This window comes from Paralichthys olivaceus, chromosome 3 (assembly GCF_024713975.1).
Source record: "Paralichthys olivaceus isolate ysfri-2021 chromosome 3, ASM2471397v2, whole genome shotgun sequence".
In the NCBI taxonomy this organism is placed as follows: domain Eukaryota; kingdom Metazoa; phylum Chordata; class Actinopteri; order Pleuronectiformes; family Paralichthyidae; genus Paralichthys; species Paralichthys olivaceus.
In genome coordinates this window covers 9548294-9575528 of record NC_091095.1, presented here as the reverse complement: position 1 = coordinate 9575528, position 27235 = coordinate 9548294, and the positions used below count along the sequence as shown (strand labels likewise).

At 39.7% G+C, this 27235-nt stretch overlaps 1 protein-coding gene across 1 annotated transcript; it reads right to left on the bottom strand.

Annotated features, from left to right (window-relative positions):
• Positions 1-19044: 19044 nt before the first annotated feature.
• On the bottom strand, positions 19045-22393 carry srek1ip1 (SREK1-interacting protein 1). Its single transcript, XM_020098277.2, has 5 exons — positions 22217-22393; positions 21185-21232; positions 20936-21094; positions 20619-20679; positions 19045-20221 (listed from the first exon to the last, which is right to left on the bottom strand). Exons 1-5 carry the CDS (start codon positions 22227-22229, stop codon positions 19948-19950), a joined length of 555 nt encoding a protein of 184 aa, XP_019953836.2. The 5' UTR covers positions 22230-22393; the 3' UTR covers positions 19045-19947.
• Between the last annotated feature and the right edge of the window lie 4842 nt (positions 22394-27235).

Genomic DNA, 27235 nt, shown 5'->3' with positions numbered 1-27235 from the left:
TGTAAAGCTTTGACGATAACAAGAGTGGATATGCCTGTCTTTTTGTGTAGCCTATCAACACCCCCCCCACAGGCTGCATCGGAGTGGAGAGGTGGCGGGCAGCGGTCACAGTTCACTGGGTAACTGCAAACTTGCTGCTAGGCGTGGAGAGCCTTCAGAAGAGTCACAGAGATGATCCAAAGATTACAGGGACAACCGGTGTTGACGCCGCTGTCACCAAAACATAAAGAAGTAGCTGATAAACCTGCGACAAATGTTTCATCACTGTGCACATAACAACACACAGGTTGGTGTGTGAGCGTGTGTGTGTGTGTGTGTGTGTGTGCAGGTTTAAGTTTAAAGAACTGTTTTACAAATCAAGGTTGTGGAAAAAGTTGGCCTCACAAATGGAAAAGGAACCAGTTTTAAAATAGAACGTGGCCTGTATTTTATTTTATTTTTTGATGGCAATCAAAACAAATGCATGCTGATGGGCGGAATGTATGAGGTACCAGTCTGCTCTAGTATTTCACTATTTTGCTCTGACTCAAGTATCTCCTGCTATGGATACAGCATGGGCCAACTGAGCGCATATGGCATTGTATTGCAGTTCAGTGCAGTGAAGCTTAATATCATTCAACATCATTTTGACCCAAATCATTGGGAGAATTTTATCATACAAAATAGTGTTGGCACTGTTTCAGTAATGTGTCATTGAAATTATCATATTTTGTGCCACCTACATCATATTTTTGATAAACCATAATACCCAAATTAAAGGAAATGACTCATAAACTGTTTAATCACACCAATGGAATATATTAAACTCCAACCGACAACACGGAAATCAACTCTTCTCGAGGGCCTTCTCGACTCATCGACCAGTAGGGGATAACCCATCCGTCGTTTGCATTGTGGACGATGACACATAAAGGGTGGAGACAGGAAGCCCTAATGGGTGCAGCACACTTAAACAGGGATTTGTTTCCTGTCTTATTATTATCTGCACAGATGAGGCACACAGGAGTTCATAGAAGAATAGGGTTTTAGTTTGTGCTCAAACTGCTGCTTCTTCCCATTTTATTTTTTCCCTTTGCAAGTTATAGAGATTTGACGTTTTCTAATTAGTGTTCTGTTCGTCTCTTGTTGCTTCACTTCAGAGACCACAGGTGGCAGTTTAGTCTCAATAAATCAACCACACATCAACAACTTGTCAGGATGAAGTCATCATTTATTAGGTGAAAAATCTGTATCTGGGTATGAGGTTGGCACATACTGAGGGCTGTGGTTATAGAACACTTTCAGGGAGCAAAGTTCCTTCACTGTTCCCACAGCCTTGACGAGTGGGGCAGATTGCTTTGGTGTGGCTCACCATATGACATTTAGAAGCCTGTGCAGATATGAGAAGATTATTTTGTTTGGATTTACTTTCCTGCATTTCTTCTGCCACCCCTGACTTTCCACGGTGTCTCCTCCCTTCCTCATAAGGTTTCTCACTTCAAACTCCAATCGGCAGTCATTAATTTGACTTACGAGGGAATTATAGTTCAGCCAATTTTCTCAGACATTCCATGGAGCACGTGGCTGTTTGTCTGGCAGATGGTCTACATTTCCTCTTCTCTATTATATCACTTTTTATGCTGCACATTATCAGAGATTCATCCTCTACCATTGTTTATCTAGTGGTGGTGACACACTTTTCATTTCTGTTTCTGCACACAGCATTTGTTCTTCTGTCTGAGATACTGCAGTAACATGTTCTTAGGCTGACATTCCTCGTGGGGTGAAGCTGCACTGTCAGTGTATCATTTTAATGTTGATTTAAAGTCTGTCTTACGATGCTACACAGATGAACTCTCTGCACGGTATCTTGCCAAGTGCTGTTATTCAACCATACAAAGACAAGGTTAGCATCAACATTGTATGTGTCCTGAGGCCATTTCTTTGTCACTTCATGCACAAGAAATAACAATTAACTTGCAATAAACATACTGTATTCCCCCGTTTATTTTGTTATAGATAAATGCACCACGATGTAATTATACCTGGCAGAGAAATAGTGCAAAGAACAAGTTGTCCTCATTGTGGGCGGCGCCTCGTTGTGGTTTTTGATAGGTGTTCAATTTATCTGATGGTAAGAGACCAGCTTTTATATTTTTTAATCTGCTATTATTCTCGGCAGGTAAAGACGCGCCTGACAGGTTTACTGTTCATACATCAAAGTAAACGGTGTTACAAGGTCTTATCTCTGCATCTCAGTAGTTACTCCATAAATCAGGTGATCTGTTATCAAAGAGATCCCACAGACTACGCTGTGTATTGAACAGTTTCTCCTCTCTTGCCACTTTTGTTTTATTCTGTTTTATTTTCTCTTGCTCAATGATGGGTATGGGAAACGTCTTGTCATTTAAAGAATAAGCAGGTAAGCCAGTTTAAGCCCCAAGCATGGAATTATATAAAGTTTATTAATCAATTGTAAGTTCAGTTAAATGCATGAAAATATTAAATTGTTTTATAAGAACTTCTTTGCAAAAACACAAAGATCCAAACAGCTATTTCACATAGTTTTAACACCACAGAATAACAATATCATATTTAGACCTTCGGACTGAGGGGACGGCTTTTTCTCCGCCTATTTAGGACATCGACCAGAGGGATTGTCCAATAGCAGGCTTGCATCAGAAACTTGGCCTCGGGCCTCAGCGCAGGACGGAGTAACTCCTCTGAAGTTCCCGTAGCTTTCGTGTTAGAGCTTGAGTTTCCAGAGTTTGAGTGGAAAATGAGGCCTTTATCATGAAAAGGAGACCACACAAGAGCCGCATAGGTATTAAACTTTCCCACTAAAAGTTTATTGAGTTATTTTGGTTGCAATATTGCAATACCCAGCCCAGTGGGCCCCCCCAAAATAGAAACCAGTGTAGTAGTTTTAACATGAGATCCCACAATAAAACCAGCTCCCTGAAGCAGCAAAATACTGGGCAGGTAGTTGGGCATCCTCGGGATGTCTCACTTTGTAAAGAGGTCTTCATCATTCAGGAAGTACAGTCGATGGTGCACTGCAGGCCTGTGCATTGGCCGTTAGGCTACTGTATTTCTGCTGTCCTCCTAAGCTTTAACAGACCGCTGAGGCTTCTTTTCATGTTAGATCATTGGTCAGTCAAACCTTTGCCTGGTGAAGGAGCTAGAGGTCCTGTAAGGGTCAAAAAGCCAATGGGACCTGTAATAGATTACAGCCATGGACACTGGGGTACTGTACAGACATACTGAAAAATGATTCCCCTTTTCATTCTGAACTTGTGTCACTCACGTGTGGATTTATGTTTGGCTAAGAGCTAGCAGGCTCATTTGATGCGGCTAATGATGGGACAGCATTTGGGAATCAGCCGTCGCTTCCGGATGACAGTCATAGTAATGCACTGCTATAATTACACAGTGAACCCTTGATGAGTGCAATGCTATAACTACATCCGTCAGACTCAACAGTCATCATAACATAACTAATAACATCACCTGTCACACAAGGGGATTTCACAAGGGCATCAGCATCATTCACTCATCAGGATGGAAATCCTGGTCATCTTCAGCTTGTAGGCTTCTTATCCTTCTCTAGTAGGATAAAGGCTGTGAGACGAAGAAGAGAGAACATTAAAACCAAAGTATTATAGCATCTAACAGTGATGGTAAATGGTCTGTATTTGTACAGTACTTTTCTAGTCCTAATGACCACTCAAAGTGTTTTACAGTCACCCATTCACACACACATGCAGTGTGGGTTCAGTATCTTGCTAAGCACACTTTGGCATGCGGAATAAGGAAGATTGGGATCGAACAGCGACCTTCTGGTTAGAGGATGACCGCTCTAACCCATGAGCCACAGCTGCCCCGGTTTATATAGACGTACAGTAGTAGTGTATACTGTATTGCATGCAGCAGGAGATAGTCTTGGTGGCATGCAGGAGGCAGGACATGATTTATAAATTCAACTGCAGAAATCACATGTTTTTGTTTACAGCACAACACCAACGTTTGCCTTTATCACTTAAAGCACTAAAATCTCATTGTCTTTCTAAGATTTCATCTTTGTTGGGGTCCTCTACATGTATGACACCTCCTTTCATCCTAAGATATTTGTAATCTTATCGTTTTTTTCAGTCATCATCACCGCACCCATTTGCTCGTTGGGAATTTTTCTGCAGATTTTCTTGCTGTATTCTCACGTGGACATTTTATTAGGTCTCTGACGGGGAAAATTCCCAGAAAATGGAGCTTTACATTACGGAGCTTTACATTTCACGCTGTGTACTGCTGATGCCATAATTATTGTGCACTCTCCCAGGGTAGTAATGGAAAAGTCTTTGTTCCTTAGTGGGTAAGGTGGAAAGCTGGACAGATGTTAATGTCATGCTGAAAACAGAGGCCCTAGGTTAGTAAGATTAGAGAATTTGTGTGTAGTGGTTGGAGTTTGGTGGCTGGGTATCGTCAGTGAAAGGGTCGCTTGGCCCAGGAAGGTGAATCCTTCGAAGCAACAGTGAATCTGACAAATACGTGTATATTTCTCATGCAGCTGGAATTTCTGGAGGCCTTATTATTGTAAAGCCTTTAATTTTTTCAGTCTATTGGCAACACGGGTAATCTAGAATATTACATTAATGTTTTCGCAACTACAGTATCAAGCAAACACTCTGCAAAAACCATTACAGAGGGAGAGGGATTAAATATGTGCAGCACTTTTCCATCATGCTGACACAATATGCAATGGCTTAATTGTGGCAAACTTTAGCCGTTCCTGTGAACATCTCTGATTCCTGCAACATAAAGCTCCATTTAAAAGGTTTAAGTAGCGTGGGAGAGAGACTGATGCAATTAACTCATCCCGCGTATAGAAATACAGTGCCTAACACGGCTGTTACTGTTTGGAAACCAAAAATCATGGAGCAATCATCCAGGAAAGGTAATTAAAGTGCAAAATCTTGTATAAAAAAGCATATTCCAAGAGCTTTGTTTAAAGGCCCCTGCACATAAAAAGTTTCAATGGAGGGGGAGGGGCGTTTCAGCTTTGGACCCCAGCCCAGGCGCTTGTGAAAAGGCTTTGACCCAACTACAGTTGCTCCAGTCAGGGCCAGAGTGGGTTTTGCTTAAGGAACCTGAAAGGAATAAAAACAACCCAAAACAAACAGTTATAGTCAACGGCATGTTGCATTTCTGGAACAATTGAGTGGTTTCTTTAAGATAAGACATTCACACCAATACTTCATATCAGTGTGGAGCATTTGTGCAGCTATTGTGTCTCATTATTGACTAAAGTTAATGTACCTCTGTGATACACCTTATGAATTTCTGTATTTTTGCCATGTAGTGATTATTTAGTATTGAAGTCAGTCTGACCAGCTCACTGTGTTTGAGTGGACAGTGTGGAGCTGTTCTTCAGCACCAGGCCTTCTCATGCACAAAGATCCTTCCTCCACCTTCCTGTTGTTTCTTTGAGAATATCTGGAAAAAAGAAAATTAGTTTTGTGAGGATATAAATAGATAAACATATAAAACAATATTGATGACTATTTTGTGGGTATCTGATCCCATTACTGCAGGGGCATGATTTCCCATTAGTTTCTCTCTACATGAAATCTTGTACCTCTAATCTCTCCTTAATACCTATGTTGCATTCAAGCTTCTGACTTTAACTTGGTCATATCAACTGATTTTGTTTATTATATTATATAAGTTTTGCATTTTTGAAGTTATCACCTGCTTGAAGCCAATTTAGTTGACATTGACGTGTCGCAGGGCAGAAGTCTGCTCCTCCCTGTGATGAAGTCATTGTTTGCAGACACAGTCTGTTTGACTTTAATGTGCCCGAGTCTCCTTCAGTCACAACTTCCTCAGATATGACTCATGCGTCTGTCTTTGAAACTGGGACGATCACACACTCCAGGTCCTCAACCGGAACTTGTGTCAAGAGTTTCGAGAGCTATTGTGAATTTCCTGTCAATTGCAGAGATTAGTGCCCGTTCATAACATATTTATCCCTTTAATACGTCAATACTTCATCCAATTATCTAATTATCATCCTTTAATGTCCACGTCACTACTGTGTTATGATATTAATAATAATAACAGATCCTATTTGCCAGATACCTGACCAGAAAATACTACACTGTCAATTCAGAGGGATCGCTATATAAATACTTTTCTGTTCTTCGAAATAAGAAATGAAAGGGGTGTTTAATTTGAGTTCAAGACTTAAGTCTTCTAAATGGGATGGACAAAATATTAGGAACACCTCTCAGTTAAACCAGTTATTAGTTCAACCGCTCCCTAAATTAAATTTTCAATAAATAAATAGCTTTTTCAGAGATTAAACAGAAACTGTAAACTACAGTTACAATTACAGACAACTGGGCTATATTTCTATTATTATTATTAATATGACACCAAAATGTGGACATTAGTAATGATGATTTGAAGACTAAAGAATATTAAGCTATTCACAAAGCGCTGTGTGACTTTGTCTCTGTTCTGTGACCACAGCTTGGTTCTTCGTGTCCTCTGTTTGAACCACTCTCTTCATACTGACACAACTGTACCTACCTCCTGAACTGAGATCAGAGATTCTGTCAAAGGCCGACCAAGTTGTGCAGGTTTTCAGTTTGCTCAGTCTCACTGCTGGGAAACGATTCCCTCACCCGACTGCTTTGAAATCTACTTCAATCTATCAAACTGGGGGTCCAAAGGAAACAGGCTTAATCTTTTTGGTTCGAGCACCCCTCACTGAATACAAAGTTATCTTCAAAGTACGAGATCAAACTTTTGCTGTGGTCAAAATAATGACATCATCAATTTAAAACTGTTTAAATTGATTTTGAAAAGACAGGAATATGGAAGAAACTCAAGGTTGCCTGCTCGGGTTTCCAATTACCGTGACCTTTCCAAACCCTGACATCTCAGAAGATTAATCAACAATATATTCTGCTTTTGGATAAAACGTCCGCTCAAAATATAATTCAATTACTGTGCTGTTGCTTTGTTTTTTGTGTTTTTTTTACGTTCAGTGCGGCCTAAAGGGCAGACGTCAAGCTGAGGAGCAATGGAGTTTGTAGAAGTGCGTCCATTTTGGTCGTGACCCTCAGAGTTCAGACGTCCAACACAGTGCGTGACAGGAGGGTGACGGTCGACCTGGTGCTACAGAGAGTCAGACATTCAGAGACACACACACACACACACACACACCCGCAGGAGCCATCAATTACGCCAGTCCTTTTATTCAACCTTGCCTCCCCCCTATTTCTCCCATTTTCTTGCTTGCTTGCACTGCGGTTCAGTCCCTGATTCTATGGCAACAGAACCAGAATAGAGAATTAGAATTACGTCACTTCATATTGTTAATGGGACATTACATAAACAGCACCTGCTACACGTACAATTAAAGCAGTAGAGCAATAAAAATGGAAATGCCATTGATAAAGCTTTGGTCACAAGAGTTTAAACCGCCTGTCCACGGTTAAATTTTCCACTTTCCCCATAAATACTGTAAAGACATAAAGACAGAGAGACACAGCAGTTGGTTTCATTCTTGTTGAGTTGTTATTTGTAGTTACACTATCAGTATAACTCCGGAGATGGAAATGTTGGCCTGTTGGTTTGCTGCTCCACCACATAGCTCAGGCTGAAATATCTCAACTACTGGATGAATTGCCTTGAAATTTGTACAGTTCCTTAATTATGTATCTGCAAATTAATTATAATGAATATTAATCACAGTAACAACCAAGAAATAATAATTTTTAACTATTAAAATTGGGTCTACTGACTAACCTTTCTTATCATCACGCCTCCAGCTAATTTTTGCTTCTGCCCAAAATATTTCAGACTAAATATTTCAATTAATTGGGTTGCGATTACATTTTGTGCAGACATTCATGCCCCCTCAGGAAGATCTGTAATAACTTTGGAGAATCCTTAATTTTCCATTTGCACCATCATCAGCCCAAATTACTTTAATTAATCTAACAAACCTTCCCATCAACCTCTATTGGATTCTGTGTTTATGTTTTTGTTTTTGCTAATTAGCAAATGTTAGCGGGCTAATGAGCACAATTAAGATGAATGTTAGCTCTGCCGATGTGAACACAAGCGCAGCCTCCAAGCTCAGTGATGTTTTTAAGTCAAGTATTTTATTGAACCTGACCAAGTCTAGCATATTTTTGATGATTTACCTAATTCGCTCCATATTATAATTGAGAATCAACAGTAAGAACATTTTGTGATATTTTTGATTGCATGAGATTTTTTATATAACCCAATATTTGAGCATTCCCAATTATTGCAGATGAGAACACAAATAAATGCAACAATGTCATTCAGTGATAAATATTGTTATTTTGTCATATATGTGAAACAGATCTTGGTTGTTATGTAAGACTTAGATTCTTCAGGAGAACGCACCAGAATTCCCAGGGACATAAATTCTGATGCAGATTTCCTTCCCAAGCGATCAGCAGCTCACACAGCCAGTAGTGGTCAGCTATTTATGGAACAGTCAACAAGTACTCAATGAAAAATGACCGGACATTGCGTATAGATGATATTGGGTATTCAGTTCTGGCTTTTTCCCAGGGAGAGAACAGCAGGCTGTATTCTGAACTACTGCATAACTCAAAACCCCCACTGATGTAATTGGCCATAGCCGGAGCAGAGAGCGACATGCCCCTCTCCAGGCCATGACCAATCTCCTGCACAGATCAATCAAAGCAGCTCAACACTGGCTCTTTCAGCGCTAGGCCCACCCTGAACTGATGAATGACCTTGGCTACAGTATACACCCCCCCTCCCCCCTACACACACACAAATCTGTAGCACCAGTCTGACAAATACCTGCAACCGCTCCCCCACCCTTCAAATCGACAAGTCCAGTCTCATCGGTTCATGCTGAAGATAAAATAAGACAATTTGGAGGATGTTTTCGTCCAAAGCATTCACACATTAGAAGTAAAGAAATCTTTTCCCTCCGACAGCTGAAGATACTGATGCTAATAAAAACTTTGCAGTGGCAGCAGGCACACAAATTTGAAAGCAACCTCTTCTATGTCACTTAGAAGAGTCAGAGCAGCCGCGTCATGCAACATCCTCTGTCTGAATTACCTGAGTGACCTACATTTATTAATCAAATTGCTCCGGTCAGGATTTTAGAAATTAAGTTTTGACGTCATCAGAGACTTTGTTATGTTTTGAATCACTTTGTTAATCACATTGTTTATATTTCATTGATTCAGTTCAACTATTCAGTAGCACTTTGATATTCCAACAGAAAATAAGGTCAAACTCTTTTTTAAAACTGTTCTCTAGGGTGCCAGATTTACTCTCTTGTATCTATTTACTATTTTGTATATTAAAATGTTTTCCAACTAAAACATATCTTCTCAAAAATCTGGGATCATCTTATAAAATACCCTGGTATGTGAAGTAGCTTCCTGTGATGCATAGCTGCATTTCATTGGGCGACCTCTCACGCCTGCAGCAAATAAGGAGGGAGTGATGCAACACAATGTAAAGACCAACAAAGTCTTTTCATGGGGTGGAGTGGCAGAGGATACATGGTGATTCAGGACATTTAAGGACCTGCTCCTCTTGACTCCAGCAGATCTCTCTTACGCTGTCCATTATCAATGTGGGTCATTTATGTGCAAGACAACCACTTAGGATAAAAACCTGAACAGAAGCTCTCCTACCGACATGTAGAACAATTAGTACTATGGTAAAGACTTAGACTCAGTTAAGGAGGTTTTTGTACAGTATGAGAGTAATTCATCAAGTACTGCAGTATGTATGTACCAGGTATTGTTCAATTTAATAAAAAAAGTTCTTACTTAAAACTCTGTATTTACTGAATCAAAACAACATCTAAAATTATTGTATTAATAGATGATTCATCTTAGTTTTGAGAAAAGAAAAGAAATGTAATCAACAGAAAAGTAAGGTGGAGATCCTGCTGCAGCTTTACCATAAGAAGTGTTGTATATTGTCCTTGGTCCTTTTTAATACAATCATGAAATTACTTCTACTACTTCTCTGCACTAGTCGTGTGTGATAATTAGTTATATATGGTATTACCAGGGAAGTATAAATCAGAAATTCAACATTTAAATTGGACCATGCTTATGTTTGTAACATGCTGTAAGTTACATAAACACCAGAAATGATTAACTACTCGTAAAGGTTATTAACGATTTCATTTCTTTTGCAGTGGATCTTTATAGTCCACATGTTGTCCCTGGAAGTTGGACCTCTTTGAGTCTCTCTCTGTGTCTCTTATTTATCATCTGATCTCTCGTTCTCATTAGTTCTTGCTCTAGTCTTTCATGTTTCTTTTCTTCTCAGCTCTCATTATTATCTCTGTCTCTTTCACTCTCCTTTTCCTTTTCTCACTGTTGCAGTGAACTGCCTCTCCCATACGCTGCAGGCGTGGTTAGATCCGAACTCAAGAGGGACTTGCTGAGAAAACATCTCTGGTTACCACCATCTCTGTGGCTATGCTTCTTACCAATTTTTACAAGCGGTTCGTTTGAAGTCATGAATGAAAAATGACAATACCCTCACTCTGACCTAAAAAGCAGGTTGGTGGGAGCTTTTCACTGGCAATTAGAAACCTCATACAAGTGTTGAATGCAAGTTCTGGGTTGTATTCGACCTTCCTACTTATTTCTCTGCTCAATAGCATCATTCAAATATTTATAAAAGCTCACAAGAAAGAGCGGGGAGAGGCCTCTCAAGAATTACACTGGTATAAAGCTGCAAAGTTAAATCTGTATTATTTATCAAGCTAAAAGGTATCATGAGTATCAAAGAAAATATTGTGTAGCAGAAAAAAGGGATGCAATAGATATGGAATCTCACAGGTTGTGATGCTATCAGGACGTCAATCCTATCTACAAATGATTGAACCAAGAATCATACGATTGAATATCGTTAGCGTTACAGTGGTTGGGTTGCCTTTAAGTTTGCGAATGATATGAAACCTAATGGTTGCATCAACAGAATAATTGCTAAAGAGCCGAGGGCAGCACCCTGGGGCACACCACATTCAGGAACACCCAAATGGACCTTGTTGTGAATATGTTTCGTGTTGTCCTCTCCTCAATGATGACGGATAATTGATCCTATGACGAGATCATTTAGTCAACTGATACTTTGCTACTAGATGACACAATGTGATCTGGTACTTGTGCTTTTTTATCCGAGTTGTTTTTCCTCACACCTGGGATGGCTGTTGCTCAGGGGGTAGAGAGGGTTGTCCACTAATCAGAAGTTTGGTGGTTTGATCCCCAGCTTTTCCAGTGCCGCCCAAAGTGTTTTGAGTCTTATTTTTTGATACGAATGCAAAAAGCACTAAATAAATAAAGGCCATTTACAGAACCTGTATAGACAGTTATGTAGATCATGAGATGTTTAGGATTCAGGTAATATTTGAGTTGTGTTCTTTTCTCTTAATATCTATTTTCCACCCTCGACAATCAGGTGGAGGATAAAACCAGCTTTCTGTTTGGACCATGAAGACGTTCCAGCAGAGCTGCTCTCTGTGATACAGCAAAGAAAAAAGCTGAATTTGCTCATTAATTCTGAGAATATTAAGTCGCATTGATGTTCCTAAATGAACGTTAAGCTCGTCAAAGGCCTGAATGAATAATTGATCCTGTGAAAATAAAATAAAAAACACATTAAACAACCACAACACAGCTACACAGGACTTCTCTCTCAGTGCAGAATAGACTTCCCTCCTCTGTCTGTCTTTGCTTCTTTTTCTCTTTTCCAGTCTTACCAACACATACACAGACTATTACAGACGTCTGCTCATTTTGCCTTGGGAAGCTTTGGCAGTTTATGGGCCAGATACTGCACTTTAGAAGAAACTATTTGGTTCAGTCATGAAAGAACAGAAAAGCCTGACCATAAAACGCTGTTCACAAGGTCTTCTACCTTCAGGCAAATGGTCAGCATCATATCTAACAGTAATATCCTGATTTTGTAAAACCTATTTTCTATGTTTATATATCTTTCTCCCAGCGGCTTAGATGCTCACTTTCATGAGTGCATTTCCTGTTCCTTCACTCTGCTATTAACTGGAAAAATATACAAATAAGAGCTCAAATCATAATAACAAAAAACTAAAAGCTTCTCAAACACCTCAAGTATTAAATGCATGTTGAGTTTTCTATGTAGCACCACCAGAGGGCTCTCTTCAGGTGATGAGAAATTAAAAGTTATTGTCGCACTTTGCTTTTACTCTTATGAACTTATGTGTTCCTTAAAGTTCTATGGAATAGGTCTGTGTGGTATTTTGTGTTTTAATTCTATGAACCCAACATTGAGGTCAATTCCCATTTCATCATAAGTGTAATAAAATACCTCTAGGTAGAGGAGGAGTTGCTGGTTTGAAACCTGTAAAATGTCCACTTTGGAGATAATCTCGGGCAAGACACTTAGAGGCTATAAGGGCTCTTGAGAACTGCTGCGGAGAAGAAATGCTGTGAAGAAGAAGGGTTTCTGTTTTGTATCCCTCTATGAGCTGGAAAACTGTCTGGGGAAAATGAGTAACATGCTCTGCTCACTTAAAAACCACAGTTAAGGTGCCGCTAAGCAAGGCACTGAACGCTGCTGCTGCTTCAGCTGGGGTCAGAGGAGCTCGCAGGCCAGAACATAAAACTGAGATCTGCTTTATAAGAATAAGGTTCAGTTCATCTTCCCCATACAAGTTCAAAAATATCAAATGAACATTAGAACACATGCGGAATGTGCAAAAAAAAACAACTAACTTAACTTGGAGCAACAAACCAACAGACTTTGAACAAACATGTCAACATCTGTAACAAAAAAAGGTGATGACGTCTGTTCCTGTTTCACTTACGCTGAAGTTTTCCATCAAAAGACCAAAAAAAATGTCCAGTGACAATTCAAGAGAAGAAAAAATAACCATCTCAATCATGTTCAAGCCGTCACGTGTCCCCTCTGGCCCTGTTTGATGTCTCTCTCAAACAAAGGGACAGAAACCCCCCACAGAACAGAACAAAGGCACCAAACACTTTCCACATAAATGTGCAGTGGAAAGAACACTAAAACCGGAGTAAGAGTGAGCAGATGTGCTTGGGTTCGAGATGACACCATGTCGCTCGTCTTTGAAAAAGCCACATGTGTCTGATGTTGGGGACATGTAAAACGTCTATCGTCATTCGAGGAGAGGAAACGGTCTGTGGTGCTGAAGCTGCCGGGCCGTTGTGCTTTTCTTGATTTCCGCTGGTGAGCTGTCAGCAGTGTCACTCCTGCCACCTTCTGGATCTCTGTGGGACGAGTGGACTGGGTCAGAAAAGGAGGAAGAAGAAACAACAGGAGTCAACAGCCTCTTTGTGTGTGTTTAGTAGAATTAAACCAAAAGGTACAAATATTTGTATCAAGTGTGAGTGAGGTGTTTTCATTTCTTTAATTTTGTAAAGAATAAATAATAACAGAAAATATTTACAACTGATGTGTTGCCAGAAAAAGAGGAAATGAATTTAAATAACTCTTTCCCAGACTTAGAAATCACTGAGAGCACTCAGAGTTATTATACATTCATACTGCGATTCAATATGCAGCTCGTGTATCTCGCCAAAGGACACTTCAAAATGTGTAATGAATGAATCAGGGATCGAACCACCGACCGCCTCGTGAGTGGACATGCTTCCCTACGTCCTGAGCCACAGGCAGCAATTTGAAGAGGTAGAAGTTAGACTGAGTCAGTAAAAAAGTGTTAAAATACAAAATAAGGACTGCTGATGAATGCCATCTTGACCATGACATTTCATTTCTTTTTAATTTTAACCAAATATCAATAACAATATATGATGTAGATTGCACCTGTGTCACAACTATATGCAACTTTGCGAGACTTGCACTAAATAGTTGCAACATTTTATGGAGATTAAAGAAACATAAACTTTGAGGAAAAGGTTATTTTGACAACTTCAGAGATCTGAAGTGACATAGAATCATTAGATAAGAACATTATAGACACATGAAGAGCCTCTGTGAAATATAGTTGTTATTTTTTACTAACTCAATCTTGCCTTGAACTGTCGCAAAGTTTGTTAGAAAAGAAAGATTCAATCTTTTCTGTTGTGTGAAGAGAGATATCTGCTGATGCACGGTGCTGAAGCAATAAAACACAATGAAATGGTTCACTCATCTGTTTCATTACAGCCTGTGTTTGATTTACTGGATAAATATCATCTAAGTGAATCATTTCTATGCAAATATATGGTAACACTTTATATTAGGGAACACATATCAACCATTAACTAGTTGCTTACTAGCATGGATATTAGAGGCATATTAGCTCATTATAAAGCACTTATTAATCCCTTGTTCTTAATGACCTTATTCTGCAACTACTCCATTGAATAACAGTTTTCCCTCAATAACCTCCTAATTACTGCTTATTGATGGTAAGTAAGGAAGTTGTTGTACATGAATTACAATCAAGTGCTTGGATATGTTTACTTTGTGTGTTCCCTAATATAAAGTGTTACCAAATAAATGTAGAACAAAAATACATCACCTTCTCTTTATCATCAAACTTTTCTCTGGCCTTAAACTGTCCTGTCTTTTTAGTTGTCTCCACACTGTTCATTATTCCTCTAGCTATAAAAAAGTGATGTCTTTCAGTAGAATAGATTCTCAATCTCATCAAGACTAATCTGGAAAATGGTGGTCGGATCACATGATTTAGAAGTTGTACAGTAAGTAGAAAGGCATCAGAAGGCCTCATGATTTACAGGATCGGGGTCGACACATCCTGGGTTCTGACTGACCCATATTCCAGAGCCAGGAAACTTGTCCTCACCACCACCAGGTCCCGGTCCAACACAGGTTAGCTGCACAGGGCCAACTGACCGTGATCCAATGCGACCCTGCGCTAATTCCCCGGTGAAAGCCACCCAGCCAGTCCAGCGATGCCTCAAAACCTCAAGGTTTATATGAACAAGCTCCACTCTGAATGGGAACCCAGGAACTAGGCCGGTAATAACAGACCTCAGGAAAAAAGCTTTCGACCAAAGAGAGAGCGGTGAACAGAGACTCACCCCATTCGCCCCCTCGTTTTCTTTCCCTGCAGGTTTTGGGTGAATGTCGAACACGTTTCCTGTAAAGCTATGTCGTATTTATTACATCCTCCGTTTTTGATGGCTGGGGTCATGTAAGCCTGCTGTCTATTTATCCTAGAAGTTATTTACTACATTATGCCTGGTTTCAGGGCCAGGAGAGGAAGAAGCGGACGAAATCTAAGATGCAGGAACTAAATTGGTAGCAAATGTATAGCCTCCAACTTGCCCCTTGGCCCTAATGCGTTTTTCAAGTGCTCTGCTCAACGTGCTCCAAGATGCGGGGACGGCTTGCCTCTGAAATAATATTTCAACAGTGGTTACAGACGCAAAACCGGCGCCATCTCTCAGCTTGGGCTGTTCCCACCAAAGTGCAGCACAAGGGATTTGCATTTTTGTTTCTGGGAAGATATTCTGCTTTGCTGTGCGATGTTGGTGGTGGCCTTAAGGCTAAGAGGTAGGTTCATGACAAAGAGGTTGCAGGTTGGAGGGGCCTTTGAGCCAAGCATTTAACTGCATCTCCATCGGAGCTGTGGTTGTACTGAGCCGCCCTCAGGTTTAAGTTCAAGTTTAAAGCGTTTATTTTCATATATACAGTTCTCTACAATGAAAATCTTTTTTTGCCTTCCACTATGAATACTGTGTAAGAAAAATATGGAAATATAAATGTACAATAAATGAATGCATCTGTGTGAATATGAAAAGTGAATAAATGAAATGTAAAAAGCAGACGTCGCTGCAGAAGAAACCAGGCGGCCTGAAACTGAGCTGCTGAAGTATATGAACAAATTAAAAAACACACCTTGTGTTGATGAGAGATCATTTACCCTTATGGTATAGTCATTCTGGTCAGCCATTTTGCAAAATGGATTTGCACTAAGTTTGAGATAAGTGCCTCAAAGATGCTTGCGTTGAGGCTAAATCTCCTCCTCGCTGCCGCTAATCTCTCTGAAAGACGACTTTGACCGTCTCATTTTCATCTAAATGGCTCAGCGGAGAACCATTTGTGCTCCGTTCTCCTGCGGCGCAACAGGCTCAATAAAAGCCAATGAGCTGGTGAAAAGAGGAAAACCTCGTTGTTGTCGTACACAAACAGCATATGGTTTGCTCAGCGCGGCTGCACATGACGGCAATCCTTCGACTTCATTTGCTCCTCTGTATCGAGTTGTCCTCTCGCCATCTGGGCAATTATGAAGTTTCACACTCTCCAAGTTTCTTTTGTCAACACTTTACAGGAGCCTGATAAAAGTGAATCGCGCATGTGCACAGTGTTGATGTGATGTGCAACATGCAGGTAATGGGTCTGTTACTTCAGTATGAAAACCATTAAACTCATATAAATATTGGCACTTTACAGTTCACATGTTAACGAGAATAAACATTTCAATGATGAACTAAAACTACTCAAGAATCATTTTTCATTTTCTGATTTGGAAACTTCTTTTGTGCTTTGTCCTAAGCGAAGCTAACGATCTTAAAGCAGGAGTTTGAAATTTACAAATATTCCAGTATTCATCTCAGGGCGCCGCATAGAGACTGAGACATCAGTCCTCTACAGCGGCCCAGGTTCGATTCCAACCTGTGACCCTTTACTCTTGTCACCAATCCCCTCACACTTAATCTGTCCTATCAAATAAAGGCAAAAAATGCCAAAGAAAATATCTTGCAAAAATATATATCTTTGTGTCCATCTCATCATAGCTCAAGGAAATAATAATAATAATAATAATAATAGACTCAGGACCTTCGTCTAAGAATATTGATTTGAGCTAGTTGACAAAGAATATTCAACTATGTTTACATGTGGCATCGTTTCCTTAGTTGCTGTAAATTGCCATTATTGCATCTGATGCTGTCGCTCACCTCAGCAGTTGCAGAGCCACTGAGTTAGTTTGCTGGGGGCCAGTAAAGATCATGATAAGTAATGAGATCTTCTTCAAACAGATCAACTGTCTGTGAAGAGTTTTGAGGTTTGATGTCGTCTCACTGTGAATCTACCATCCCAGCGGCTCCTACAGTGATCAGACGTCACAAACTGAATTAACTGCTTGAATGTCTTCACCTATCGAGTTATCAAATATTTGCAATGATTTGTTTTATTATTGCACTATTTTTCTTATCTGCACTTGTATTGCTCCTTCCTTTGGTTTGATTGTTAAGTTCCAATTGTCTGTTTCACAGCAGGATTATGCAAAAAACTATACTGAACGGATTTGTGTGAAACGTCATCACTTTCTTTAACTTTATGAGATACTGTTATGAGTGTGTGCAATTTGGTGCTGCTAATAAAATAGATCAAGTGGATTTAAAAGTGATTTAATGAGGGGGTAGGCTCCACCAGCCGCTACCAACAATATGTAGCTCAAATAATGTGGAATTATTAGGGAAGCCACAGTTTATATTCATCCATCTATCTTTTGTTTTGTTCAATAATATAAAAAGAATGATCTCCCCTCCGGACCTTGAAGATATGAAGGAGCGGGATGTGTCTTGTCATGATGCCAGGCTCTGATCGGCAGCCATGCATGTAGCTGTCAAGATGTTGCAGATGCTTTAAGAGATATCCCCTTCCCCAAGGCAAAGTGAAATTAATGGCGCTATTATAAACACCTGTCACACAGCCCAGATCCAACAAAACACAAGGGCTTCCAAAAATCCTCAGTTTGTTCAAGGCACTGAGGTTCTTTTTGCTGTTTCATGTCTTGGCGGGGATGGATCTTCATATGGGTTGTGGCTCCTGCCTGTGGGCCAGCGTTGTGCCCACAAACCTGAGCAGAGCTGCAGGTTTTCATAGGAAGGGTTGCATGTGTAGCTTGGAATCGTTTGAAGTACGGTGAATGTGGGTCAACTGGGACATGGGACATAAACTCCAGTCTGTTTTTTTCCTGTTCTAACTGAATCTGGTCAACAAGACCTTTACTGCAGGTTTAACATGGACATCACATGACTGAAATCACATGACTTCATTAACGAGAGGGGTGGGTGACAAAAAGAAGCTCCGCATTGGAATTGCATGAAAAGGTCATTTTCTTAGTAATGTTTTAATAATCCTTGAGTTTGACATCCATGAGGTCAAGTTATTTGGGCTTTTTTTATGGCTAAGTGTTTCAGATGACCAAATTTTTTGGCATAAAGGAAACTCAAAGCTTTGCGATGTCTCCTCTGAGTGTGATATCTCCATTCTGTCTGCTGGTGTGGTTAGAAAACATGTTTTATGACATTCTTGCATGTGTCTTGCACGTGTACATACAGCGTATGACCATGTGACTCTGCCTGTGAGGACGCGATATGAAACACAACCTTCAGAATAAGTGAGATTAATGCTTGACTCAGGTGCCTGTTATGAGTCAGAAAGTCTTGTTGCTCAGAGACTTCTTCTGTTCGTGTTTATCTGTAAAAATCAAACTGGTGTCAGGAGCTTTCTGTCTCTCTTCATTCCACATCATCGTCAGAGATGAAGGCAGCAATGTGAGGAGCTCAGCCTCTGAATGTTCACACTGTGACCACTAGGTGGAGTAAAGATAATTACAGTGGATTTCATCATTGTGTCAAGGTCTCGAATAACTTGTTCAAAATAATTAAGTGTGAAGAAATAAAAAGAATCATGAACTTTATTTTGCTTGATTTCATAAGACGTTTGGATTGGACAATCAACAGTTGGGATCATACGAGAATTCTCTCACAACCTAATGCAACTTCATGCTGTAGAAAGAATGACATCACACCTCAGCATCTTTGCACTGAGGATCACTGTCTTCTCAGTCAGGTTATCACAGAATGTGTGTTGCTGCCCTCTGCTGGAAATATGACTGTATCTGCTGTCTGACCATGTAACGTTGCCATCAGACTTCTCTGGTGTCCTAATAACCACAATGCCTTTCTGCCGTGTCACCATTTATAATGACACAATTACCAATAAATTCACAACTTAAATCCAATAAAAGTTTGATAGAAATATACATTTAATTGAGTTCCTGAGGAGGACCAAAAAAAGAAAGACAAATTGTGGTAGATGGTGAACAGGAAATAAACAAGCTGCATAAAGAGACTTGGGTAAAATTCCCAAAGTCACCAAGCATTAATGTTTTGGAATGAACCCTTGAAATGTCCACGTGATTACAGTGTATAGTTGCTTATATTACAACATTCATTGACATTAACAGCAGCCACCTTGTCTGAGCAGGATCGTACAGAGTTTATTTGTACTATAAAACCATCTGAGCAAAAGTAAAGTCTAAACATGTAAAAACATTATTTTACATAAAGACAAATCTCTGATCTTTTATGTCATCATTAAACTGGCGTCAAGTGGTCAGTGCTTACAAAGAAATGGGCTCAATCGTTTTAATTTTCAAAATATCAGCCAGATATTTGTCACCGCGATCCTTCGCTAGAATCCCGTCAACCATAGATGTGGGAGTGGAATTATGTTTGACCTTTTAAAATGTCTTTGTGAAATTAAAATGAAGAATAAAGCAAGACATTGAATAAGAGACTGAAATACAAAAAGAACAGCATCCACAAGCGTAGAGCTTCAGCTTGACTTATTATGACAATTGATAACGCTGAAAATACTCAGTATTAGCACAATGAGCGACGCTGCAGCAAGTCACTGAAGATGACTCTGCACAAACACTGTATAATATAAAATGACAGTGGGTCTGCCTTGGGGAAGTTTTCATTAGCATGATGCGGCTACATTTGTGTGTTTTACAGCAGTGAACAGTGTCTTCTGTGAGATGTTCAAATCCCTAAAGAGAATGTTCAAAATTGTATGGTACAAGACTGGCTGCCTTATTTACACAACATGTCCGAACACCAGACGCTGCACAGGTACGTCGTCTCAGTCACTGTCTGAGGATTCACTGGAGCTGGAGGAAGAAGAAGAGGAGGAGGAGGAGGAGGATGAGGAGGAGGAGGAAGATGACGAGATCTTTGGTTTTCTGTTCTTCTGTCTTTTCTTGTGCTGCTTCGCGTGTTCCTTCTTGTTCTTTTTGCTTTTCTTCTTGTGGTCTTTCATTTTCTTTTTCTTCCTCTTCTCCTCTTTATCAGAGGAGGAGTCGGACTGGTCGCGTTTCTTCTTCTTCTTCGTGGTCTCATCACTCGATGAAGCAGACCTTGGGAGTGAAACAAAGTTTAAAGATCACAAACCTGTGTCTAATAAAATTACAGTTAAATACTATAAAACATATATTATTTATAGTAATAAACAATGAATATCATTGCCCAAAATGAGGGACTGACAAGTATTAACATGAGTTAAGACCTGTACAAAAATATATTTTATTCCTAGTCAGATAATTCTTGATTTAAAAATCAGTCAAGTACTTTCAGTAAAATAATCATCGACTAAATGTACATCTGCTTTAAATCTGTAAAGGCAGTCACGTCAGGTTAGTGCATCCATGTTGTTTCTATTGCCAGAGGACAATACAAGTATAGAAATGTTCAATGTTCAGTTTGGCTCAATGTGGACGAACGAACAGAAAAACTGCAGGACGGAAAAACAGTTACCTTTTTCTAGACTTTCTGTTTTTGCTCTTCTTCCGCTTGTGTCTCTCGTCATCATCTGGACCTAAAATGTTAAATTTGTATTCAGATCAGTCAAGATTCTTTTTACTTAGTATCTGCTCATAAATTAAAAAAGGCAAGTAACTCAACATTGAAAACAGGTACAGTATGCCCACTAACACTGCTGATCTATGTACATTCACCAACCACCTGATGAGTCCCACAGGATCTAAGTGTTTACTTTGCCTTTTAAAAATGCACACTATGCATGGTCCATTTTTTCGTGATTAAAAAAACAATTATGGGATTGAATTTCTTACGTCTGCGATGCTGGCTACTTCTCCCTTGCTTCTCATTCCGCTGAGCTGCAGGGGCGTCCTCTTCACTCTCCTCAGTACTGGTGCTGCTCACATCCAGAACTATGTCTTTCTGAGGGTCGACTCTGACAAAATTTCGGCATTCAAACGTTAAGTGGCCCGCTGGAGAAAATCAAAGCAGAGAAGAGAATGGATGAACAGCAAAGCATTTTTTCACTTTTGATGGGACTTGTGGGTCAAAGCTTTACTTACGATATCCACATTTCTTGCAGCCAGCTCTGATGTTGTCCTTGTTAGGACCTGTAAGTAAAGACATACAAGGAGAAATGTGTTAAGTATTTCAGTGTTTGTGTACATGTACAGGGACGTCCAATAACAAGACCATTTGATCACATGGAAACATTTCAGGCACTATTTATATTCTTATCTACAACACAATACTTCTGAATGGTCCCCTATTCATCCTCAAGCATGACAATGACCCCAACATGATTCCCTGAAGAGACACTGACACAACCTGAATGCAAAGTTCTCCAACACACACAGAACAACACTACTGTTAAGAGCTGGTGATGCTTCCGAGACTGAGATCACACCGGAGTTAGCTTCAGAATTAAAGCGTCACACCATCTGGCTCCTGCATACATTAAAGATCAGACCATTAAAGATCAGACCAGCAGGAGTGTGAGGTCCTCAGATCTGTTAGCTGCTGCTCTCTGCAGGAGACTGTCCCGTTCGATCTACGTCCTTTAGACTCGTTTTAAAAATCCTATAACTGCTCTAACCTATGAGTCACTGTAAGAAACCACACACACACACACACACACACACACACACACACACACATACACACACACACATACATACATACACACACACACACACAGAGAGACAGACAGACAGACAGACAGACAGAGACTTTTCACTATGACTCTTCTTTTTTCCGTGACTTTCTTTGTGTAGCATTTGGAACCTTGTTCAGATTTGCTCTACAGATGAAGAGATCACCAGGAGCATCGTTGTTGTTGTCATGACGCTGCCTCGCGTCTCTTTGTGCTACAACACTTTAGTTAAAGACTTTCACGAAACAACAAATACACCAGGTTGGAAACTCTTTATCTTTAATACCGTAGATAAACATCTACCAGTTGTCTGGTGTGTGTTAGCATAACGTTTAGCATAACGCCACTTGAATCCTCCATCAGATTTGCAGAGTAAAACAACGAGGGCGATGAATCTGAAGCTATGGACTAAGTTACAGAAGTGAAATATACGGTGACTTACCGGGAACAGCCATTGCATTGTCCAGTTTGAAGCCGGAGTTATAAACTTAGCGCGAATCTAAAGACCGTTCAAAAGTCCGCACACAAAATACCGTCGACCGGAAACATTAGTCAAACTATTGGGTTCCGCCGTCTTTTTCCGCTCCTTTCTCTTGGCGGGAAACCGCCTCACTGGTGTTTACCGCCCCCTACTGGACTGGAGCCGAAGGTCCCTGCAGTAAAACACTTTTTCAATAACTGATCATTTATTTATGAAATGGAAAAAAAAATATATATATATATAGCTAAAATGATATTAAATCAATTTAATTAAAGTAATAACCACATGTTTTCCATTCAAAACTCGTTCGATTAAAACACAGTCCTACAAGCAAATTATCTTTCCCCCTTATTTATTGAAAATATAAAACAGCTCACAACCTAGTAATCATTTGTAAACTTCTCACAGAACATGTTATTACATCAGAAAATGTGCTTTTATTCATAAAAGATTGTAAATAAATAAATAACTTGCCGATAACAATAGGGTAGATATGGTTAAATGTCAGGCATCTAATTCAGTGAGAAACATTTTATGTCCTCAAATAAATTGAAGTGCTTTTGTTTCTTTAAGGTCCAAACCTCCCACAATGGGGAGTTTTGCTGTGGTGCAGTGATAATAGGGATAGTCAAAGTAGACAATGGTAAAAGTAATACATAGGTAAACGTGCAATATAGGAGCAAGGAAGTACAAAATATACAATTAGAATATACAAAAGTTAATATAAACAGTGGAATGCACATTAGCCATTGAATTCCACAGATGAGAGTGAGTATTAAATGGATAATAAATATTTAAAAAAATAATATCAAAGACAGAAAGTCTACAAACTTTCTTCTTGACACATTGTAATCAATGTGTGAATCACTGATCCCGCCTTTCCGCCTTTAAATACGGAGTAGAAGTCATGATGGCGCCTCCCTGTGGAGAGATGGCCGCACAGCAGCTGGTCCATCAGCAGCTCTGTCTCCAAACAAACAGCTGATCTCAGACTCTTCTCTCCAGTGAACATCCGGTGAGTCCAACAGTCACTTCACTTCTTCTTCTTCTTCTTCCTCTTGACATTTGTTTGAGAAAATGTTTCACTAGTGGAGGGAAGGCTTTGTGTGTTTTATTGTTTGGATCTTAAAGAGGGTTCACTCTGCTCAAAGTCTGAGAAACAGAATGATTTGAACTGATTAGTGTGTTGTTTGTCCCAGATGTGTTATTGTCTTGTTAGTTAGTTGATCTCTGGTTTCTTTATTGTATCATTCAGACTTTTTCTTTTCTCACTACTTTATATTGTAATTCCGTGAAAAAGAAATGTTTGTTAATTCAACATGAAACATTTCTTTGTGGTTAAAGTTGATTAAACTTTAAAGAAAAGTTTCTACAGCATCTTTACAAGTTGAAAAAGAGTCTCTGAATCACTAAGGGTCATGTTTTATATTGAAATAACACGTAGTAAATATTCTGTGATTAGGCCGACAGCCTGCTGTAACTACTCAGGATTTTAAATTTAATGAGGATTGAACCATTGTTGAACAAAGAGACTCTTGTGTTTTACATAAAGCGTTATTTCACTGTGATGCGTTCAACTTCTCTGGATTTAGACGATAAAGATTCATTTTTATGAAATGTGGAAGTAAATCAGGAAGTCACTTTTGGAGGGAACCTGCAAAGGCCTCATCTCAAGGCCTCACCTGCAAAGAAAAACTCTCTCCCTGTCAGTTCAGTGAAGTATAATGTAAGTGATGTTGTGGTGCTACAAGAATAAAATGCAATTAAATGGATTGAGTGCTTGGAGTGTGCTTATTACAACAACAACAATGCAACAGGGGAGGCCTGTCAGACCGCTGCTCGACACATGGACGTACTGTGGCCTGTCTGGCAGACCTCCCCCAGATTATCAGGTCAGATTTCTGTTATCAGGTAAACTTCAGGGTAAACCAGCCCGGTTTAAAACGGAACAAATGAACGTGAACTAGTTCCTTTTTTGGAACCGTGAACTTAGTTTAAAAATTTGCTATGAATGTGAACTAGTTCATTTTCATCTGCATGAACTGAACTGTGAACTAGTTCTTTTTGAGTGTGAGCTGGCACAACAGGGGTTAATCTAAGGGTGCCACAGTCAGACGGGGGAGATGGAAAATGTGGACAGATGTGCGTCCCCCAGACATGTTCTCATCATCGTCTGTGACTGTGGCACAGACGCACAGAAGCAGACACAAACACAATTTAAATCTCTCTGTGACCATTCTGAGTGACTGTAACTTTTTTAGTTCAGGGGAGATCTTTTAGAAACCTGGTTCAGTTCTGCTTCAGCCACTGGAAGGTGAAAGAACACTTATATGAAAGACAGAACATTGTAAGATGATTAAATTACAATTCATTTACTATCAGTTGAAATAAATAGGCTGCAGCCACTGCTACAGTACAGAGGAGAAATCAATACAAGAGAAACCAATGGGACGATAACACACGTGATTTACAGTAGGTTTCAAGGCCAAGACAGAAAACTGCATAGCTCACTCACCCAGTTAACAGCATTTATAATTACATCAGTCATTAGTCTGTCAGTGGAAGAAATTCAAACCTCCAGACTGAGAGCGATGAGGGTTCCAGCTCCAGCTGCTAATTCACTGTATATATCACATTACATTCAAAGCAGTGTAATCTCAAACTGTTATTCCAGATGTTCTTCCACAAATCTGTCATGCTGTTTTCACACACACACACACACACACACACACACACACACACACACACACACACACACACACACACACACACACACACACACACACACACACACACACACACACGTCTCTGTCAGGTATAATCATCCAACTGGAAAACAATGCTTTCATTTATTCATCTACAAGGTTTTATTTCATTTGTCTTGTTCATGTCAAAATAGTTTTGAACTGGTGGTGTTTCCCCTGGTTTAGTTGTTCAGCTGTCTGCCCGTTCACAGAAGAGGAAGAGGTATCTTATATAATCAGAATGTGAGTATTGACACTAGAATAAGAAGGGAACTGAAATACTGTTCAATGGCTGCATTGTATGTATATTACTTTAACTTAAATTATGGTGGATGGCAAAGTGACTCTGGTTCATTGCCTGTATATAAACATGGACTACACAGCTCCACGTCCTCCCATTGGAGAAAAATGCAACTAAAACATCCTGGATACGTGTGCCACCATCTTGAACTTCTGACATGTGACCAGCAACATGATCACATCCACTAACATGGAGGAGGCTGGCATTATGACCTATACTGCAGCCTGCCACTAGGCGGTGATCAAGATGGTTTGGCTTTTGTCATCCATCTTTGCATAGTGATCTATCTCGATACGTTACGACGCCTGGAAACAAATCCAAAGTTATCAGGTTAATAAGCTCTGTGATTCAAGCCTCAGAATCATTCTAAACACTAAGCTACTTATTTCTCATGTATATTTTAAAACAATTTATATTTCAAATGTATATGGTCACAAAAACAAGGATTGGGCCTTTTAGAGGGGGGCTCTTATTGGGAGCTGCTGACAGGATGTCTGCACATATCACATGAAGCTCCCTGACAATGATAAGACCATAGTAAAACATTCACCAGTTTCTCTGCTGCTGCTATTTTCAATTCATTCTTATCCGAGCCACGTCTATCTTCTATTGGACCTCATGTTCCTTGACAGAAACAACGAAGGGGAGCTGTAATATCCAAGTATATGCAGTAAAATCCACTATATATATATAAAATTCTATAACTTTGACTGTGTACCTCATGAGAGATTTTGTTTAATCTTCTGTCTAAAGCATCGTCTTCAGCATGAGTCACTGAGCTTCTTAAGGAAAACATTTATTTTGTGGTTATTTGATACTAAAATCATAATTAGTTGCATGCAAAACATTTCAAATGAAAACAATTACACTTGACAGGGAGACATTCTTCCTCAGCGACAGAAACACACACAACCACTTAGTAAGTCAGGTGTTGAAGCTGTTGAACGCCACAAAGAAAAAACACCTAAACTGCAAAAAAAAGGTTCATTAGGTAGATGTGGTTTATTCTTACTCCATGATATTTACGAAATTCTCAAAACCGAGATGAATTATGGCCTTTACACACTAAGATCAAATCCTTACAAGATGGTTTCAGTAAAGTTTTGACAATGTGCGTATGAATAAAATTGAAAACAAAAGCTGGAAACAGTCTGTTCTCCTCTGGGATGCTCCACTGTCAATGAAATACGTAATGCATCTCCCTGTTTGCAGCTCTTACAGGAATTCATCTTCATCACTCATATGTTCATGTCGCCAACAGGATGTAAACTGTGGCCTCACACCAAGTTCTCTGGTGGTTCCTCAAACCTTTTTTTCTCAGCCTCAATGTTGTTGTCACCAAGTTTTATTTTGCCCCAACAAGCACATGGAGAAGTGGGCTGAGGGCCACAGGATGTTTGGGCACGAGGGATTGTTTTTCTATTTTCCCATAGAACAAGAAAAATGTTTTTGGTGGAATGTTTTAAGATGTTGAAATCATTGATGTTCATATTTCTAATGAGAAATAAACAAGAAGTGTCTTGAAGCCAGCCAGCCCATAGCAGTTCATCCTATTGGCAATCAAGTTGTTGAGGTATATCACAAAAAAAACAAAAAAATGCAATTAAGAAAAACAATGTGGGGGGAAGTTGTAGAAATCTCACAATCCACCCCAATCAAGTTGAGATATTTCAGTATTTAACAAGAAGGTTGAGCGAACACATTATTCAAGGCAACCTTTCTGTATCTGGAGCCAAAGGTTGTCAGGGCCTCAGAAAAAGAGACAGACACTGTTTTTGGGTGAGTTAAGGGTCCTGAGACTGAAAGATTAAAGATACAGTAACGTAACGTGTCCACGGTGCACACAGTTCCCTGGGTGTCTTGCCCAAGAAATGTCAAGTGCCTGGTTTATTGGTAATCCATGCATGAGCGTGTGACCTGAATGCTCAGTGTGTA

Coding starts and splice junctions, on each gene's coding strand:
- srek1ip1 (XM_020098277.2), bottom strand. Junction 20,680..20,935: donor AAGTAGCCAGCATCGCAGAC/GTAAGAAATTCA, acceptor TTAACATTTTAG/GTCCAGATGATGACGAGAGA. Junction 20,222..20,618: donor AACAGAAAGTCTAGAAAAAG/GTAACTGTTTTT, acceptor TTCACTCCCAAG/GTCTGCTTCATCGAGTGATG.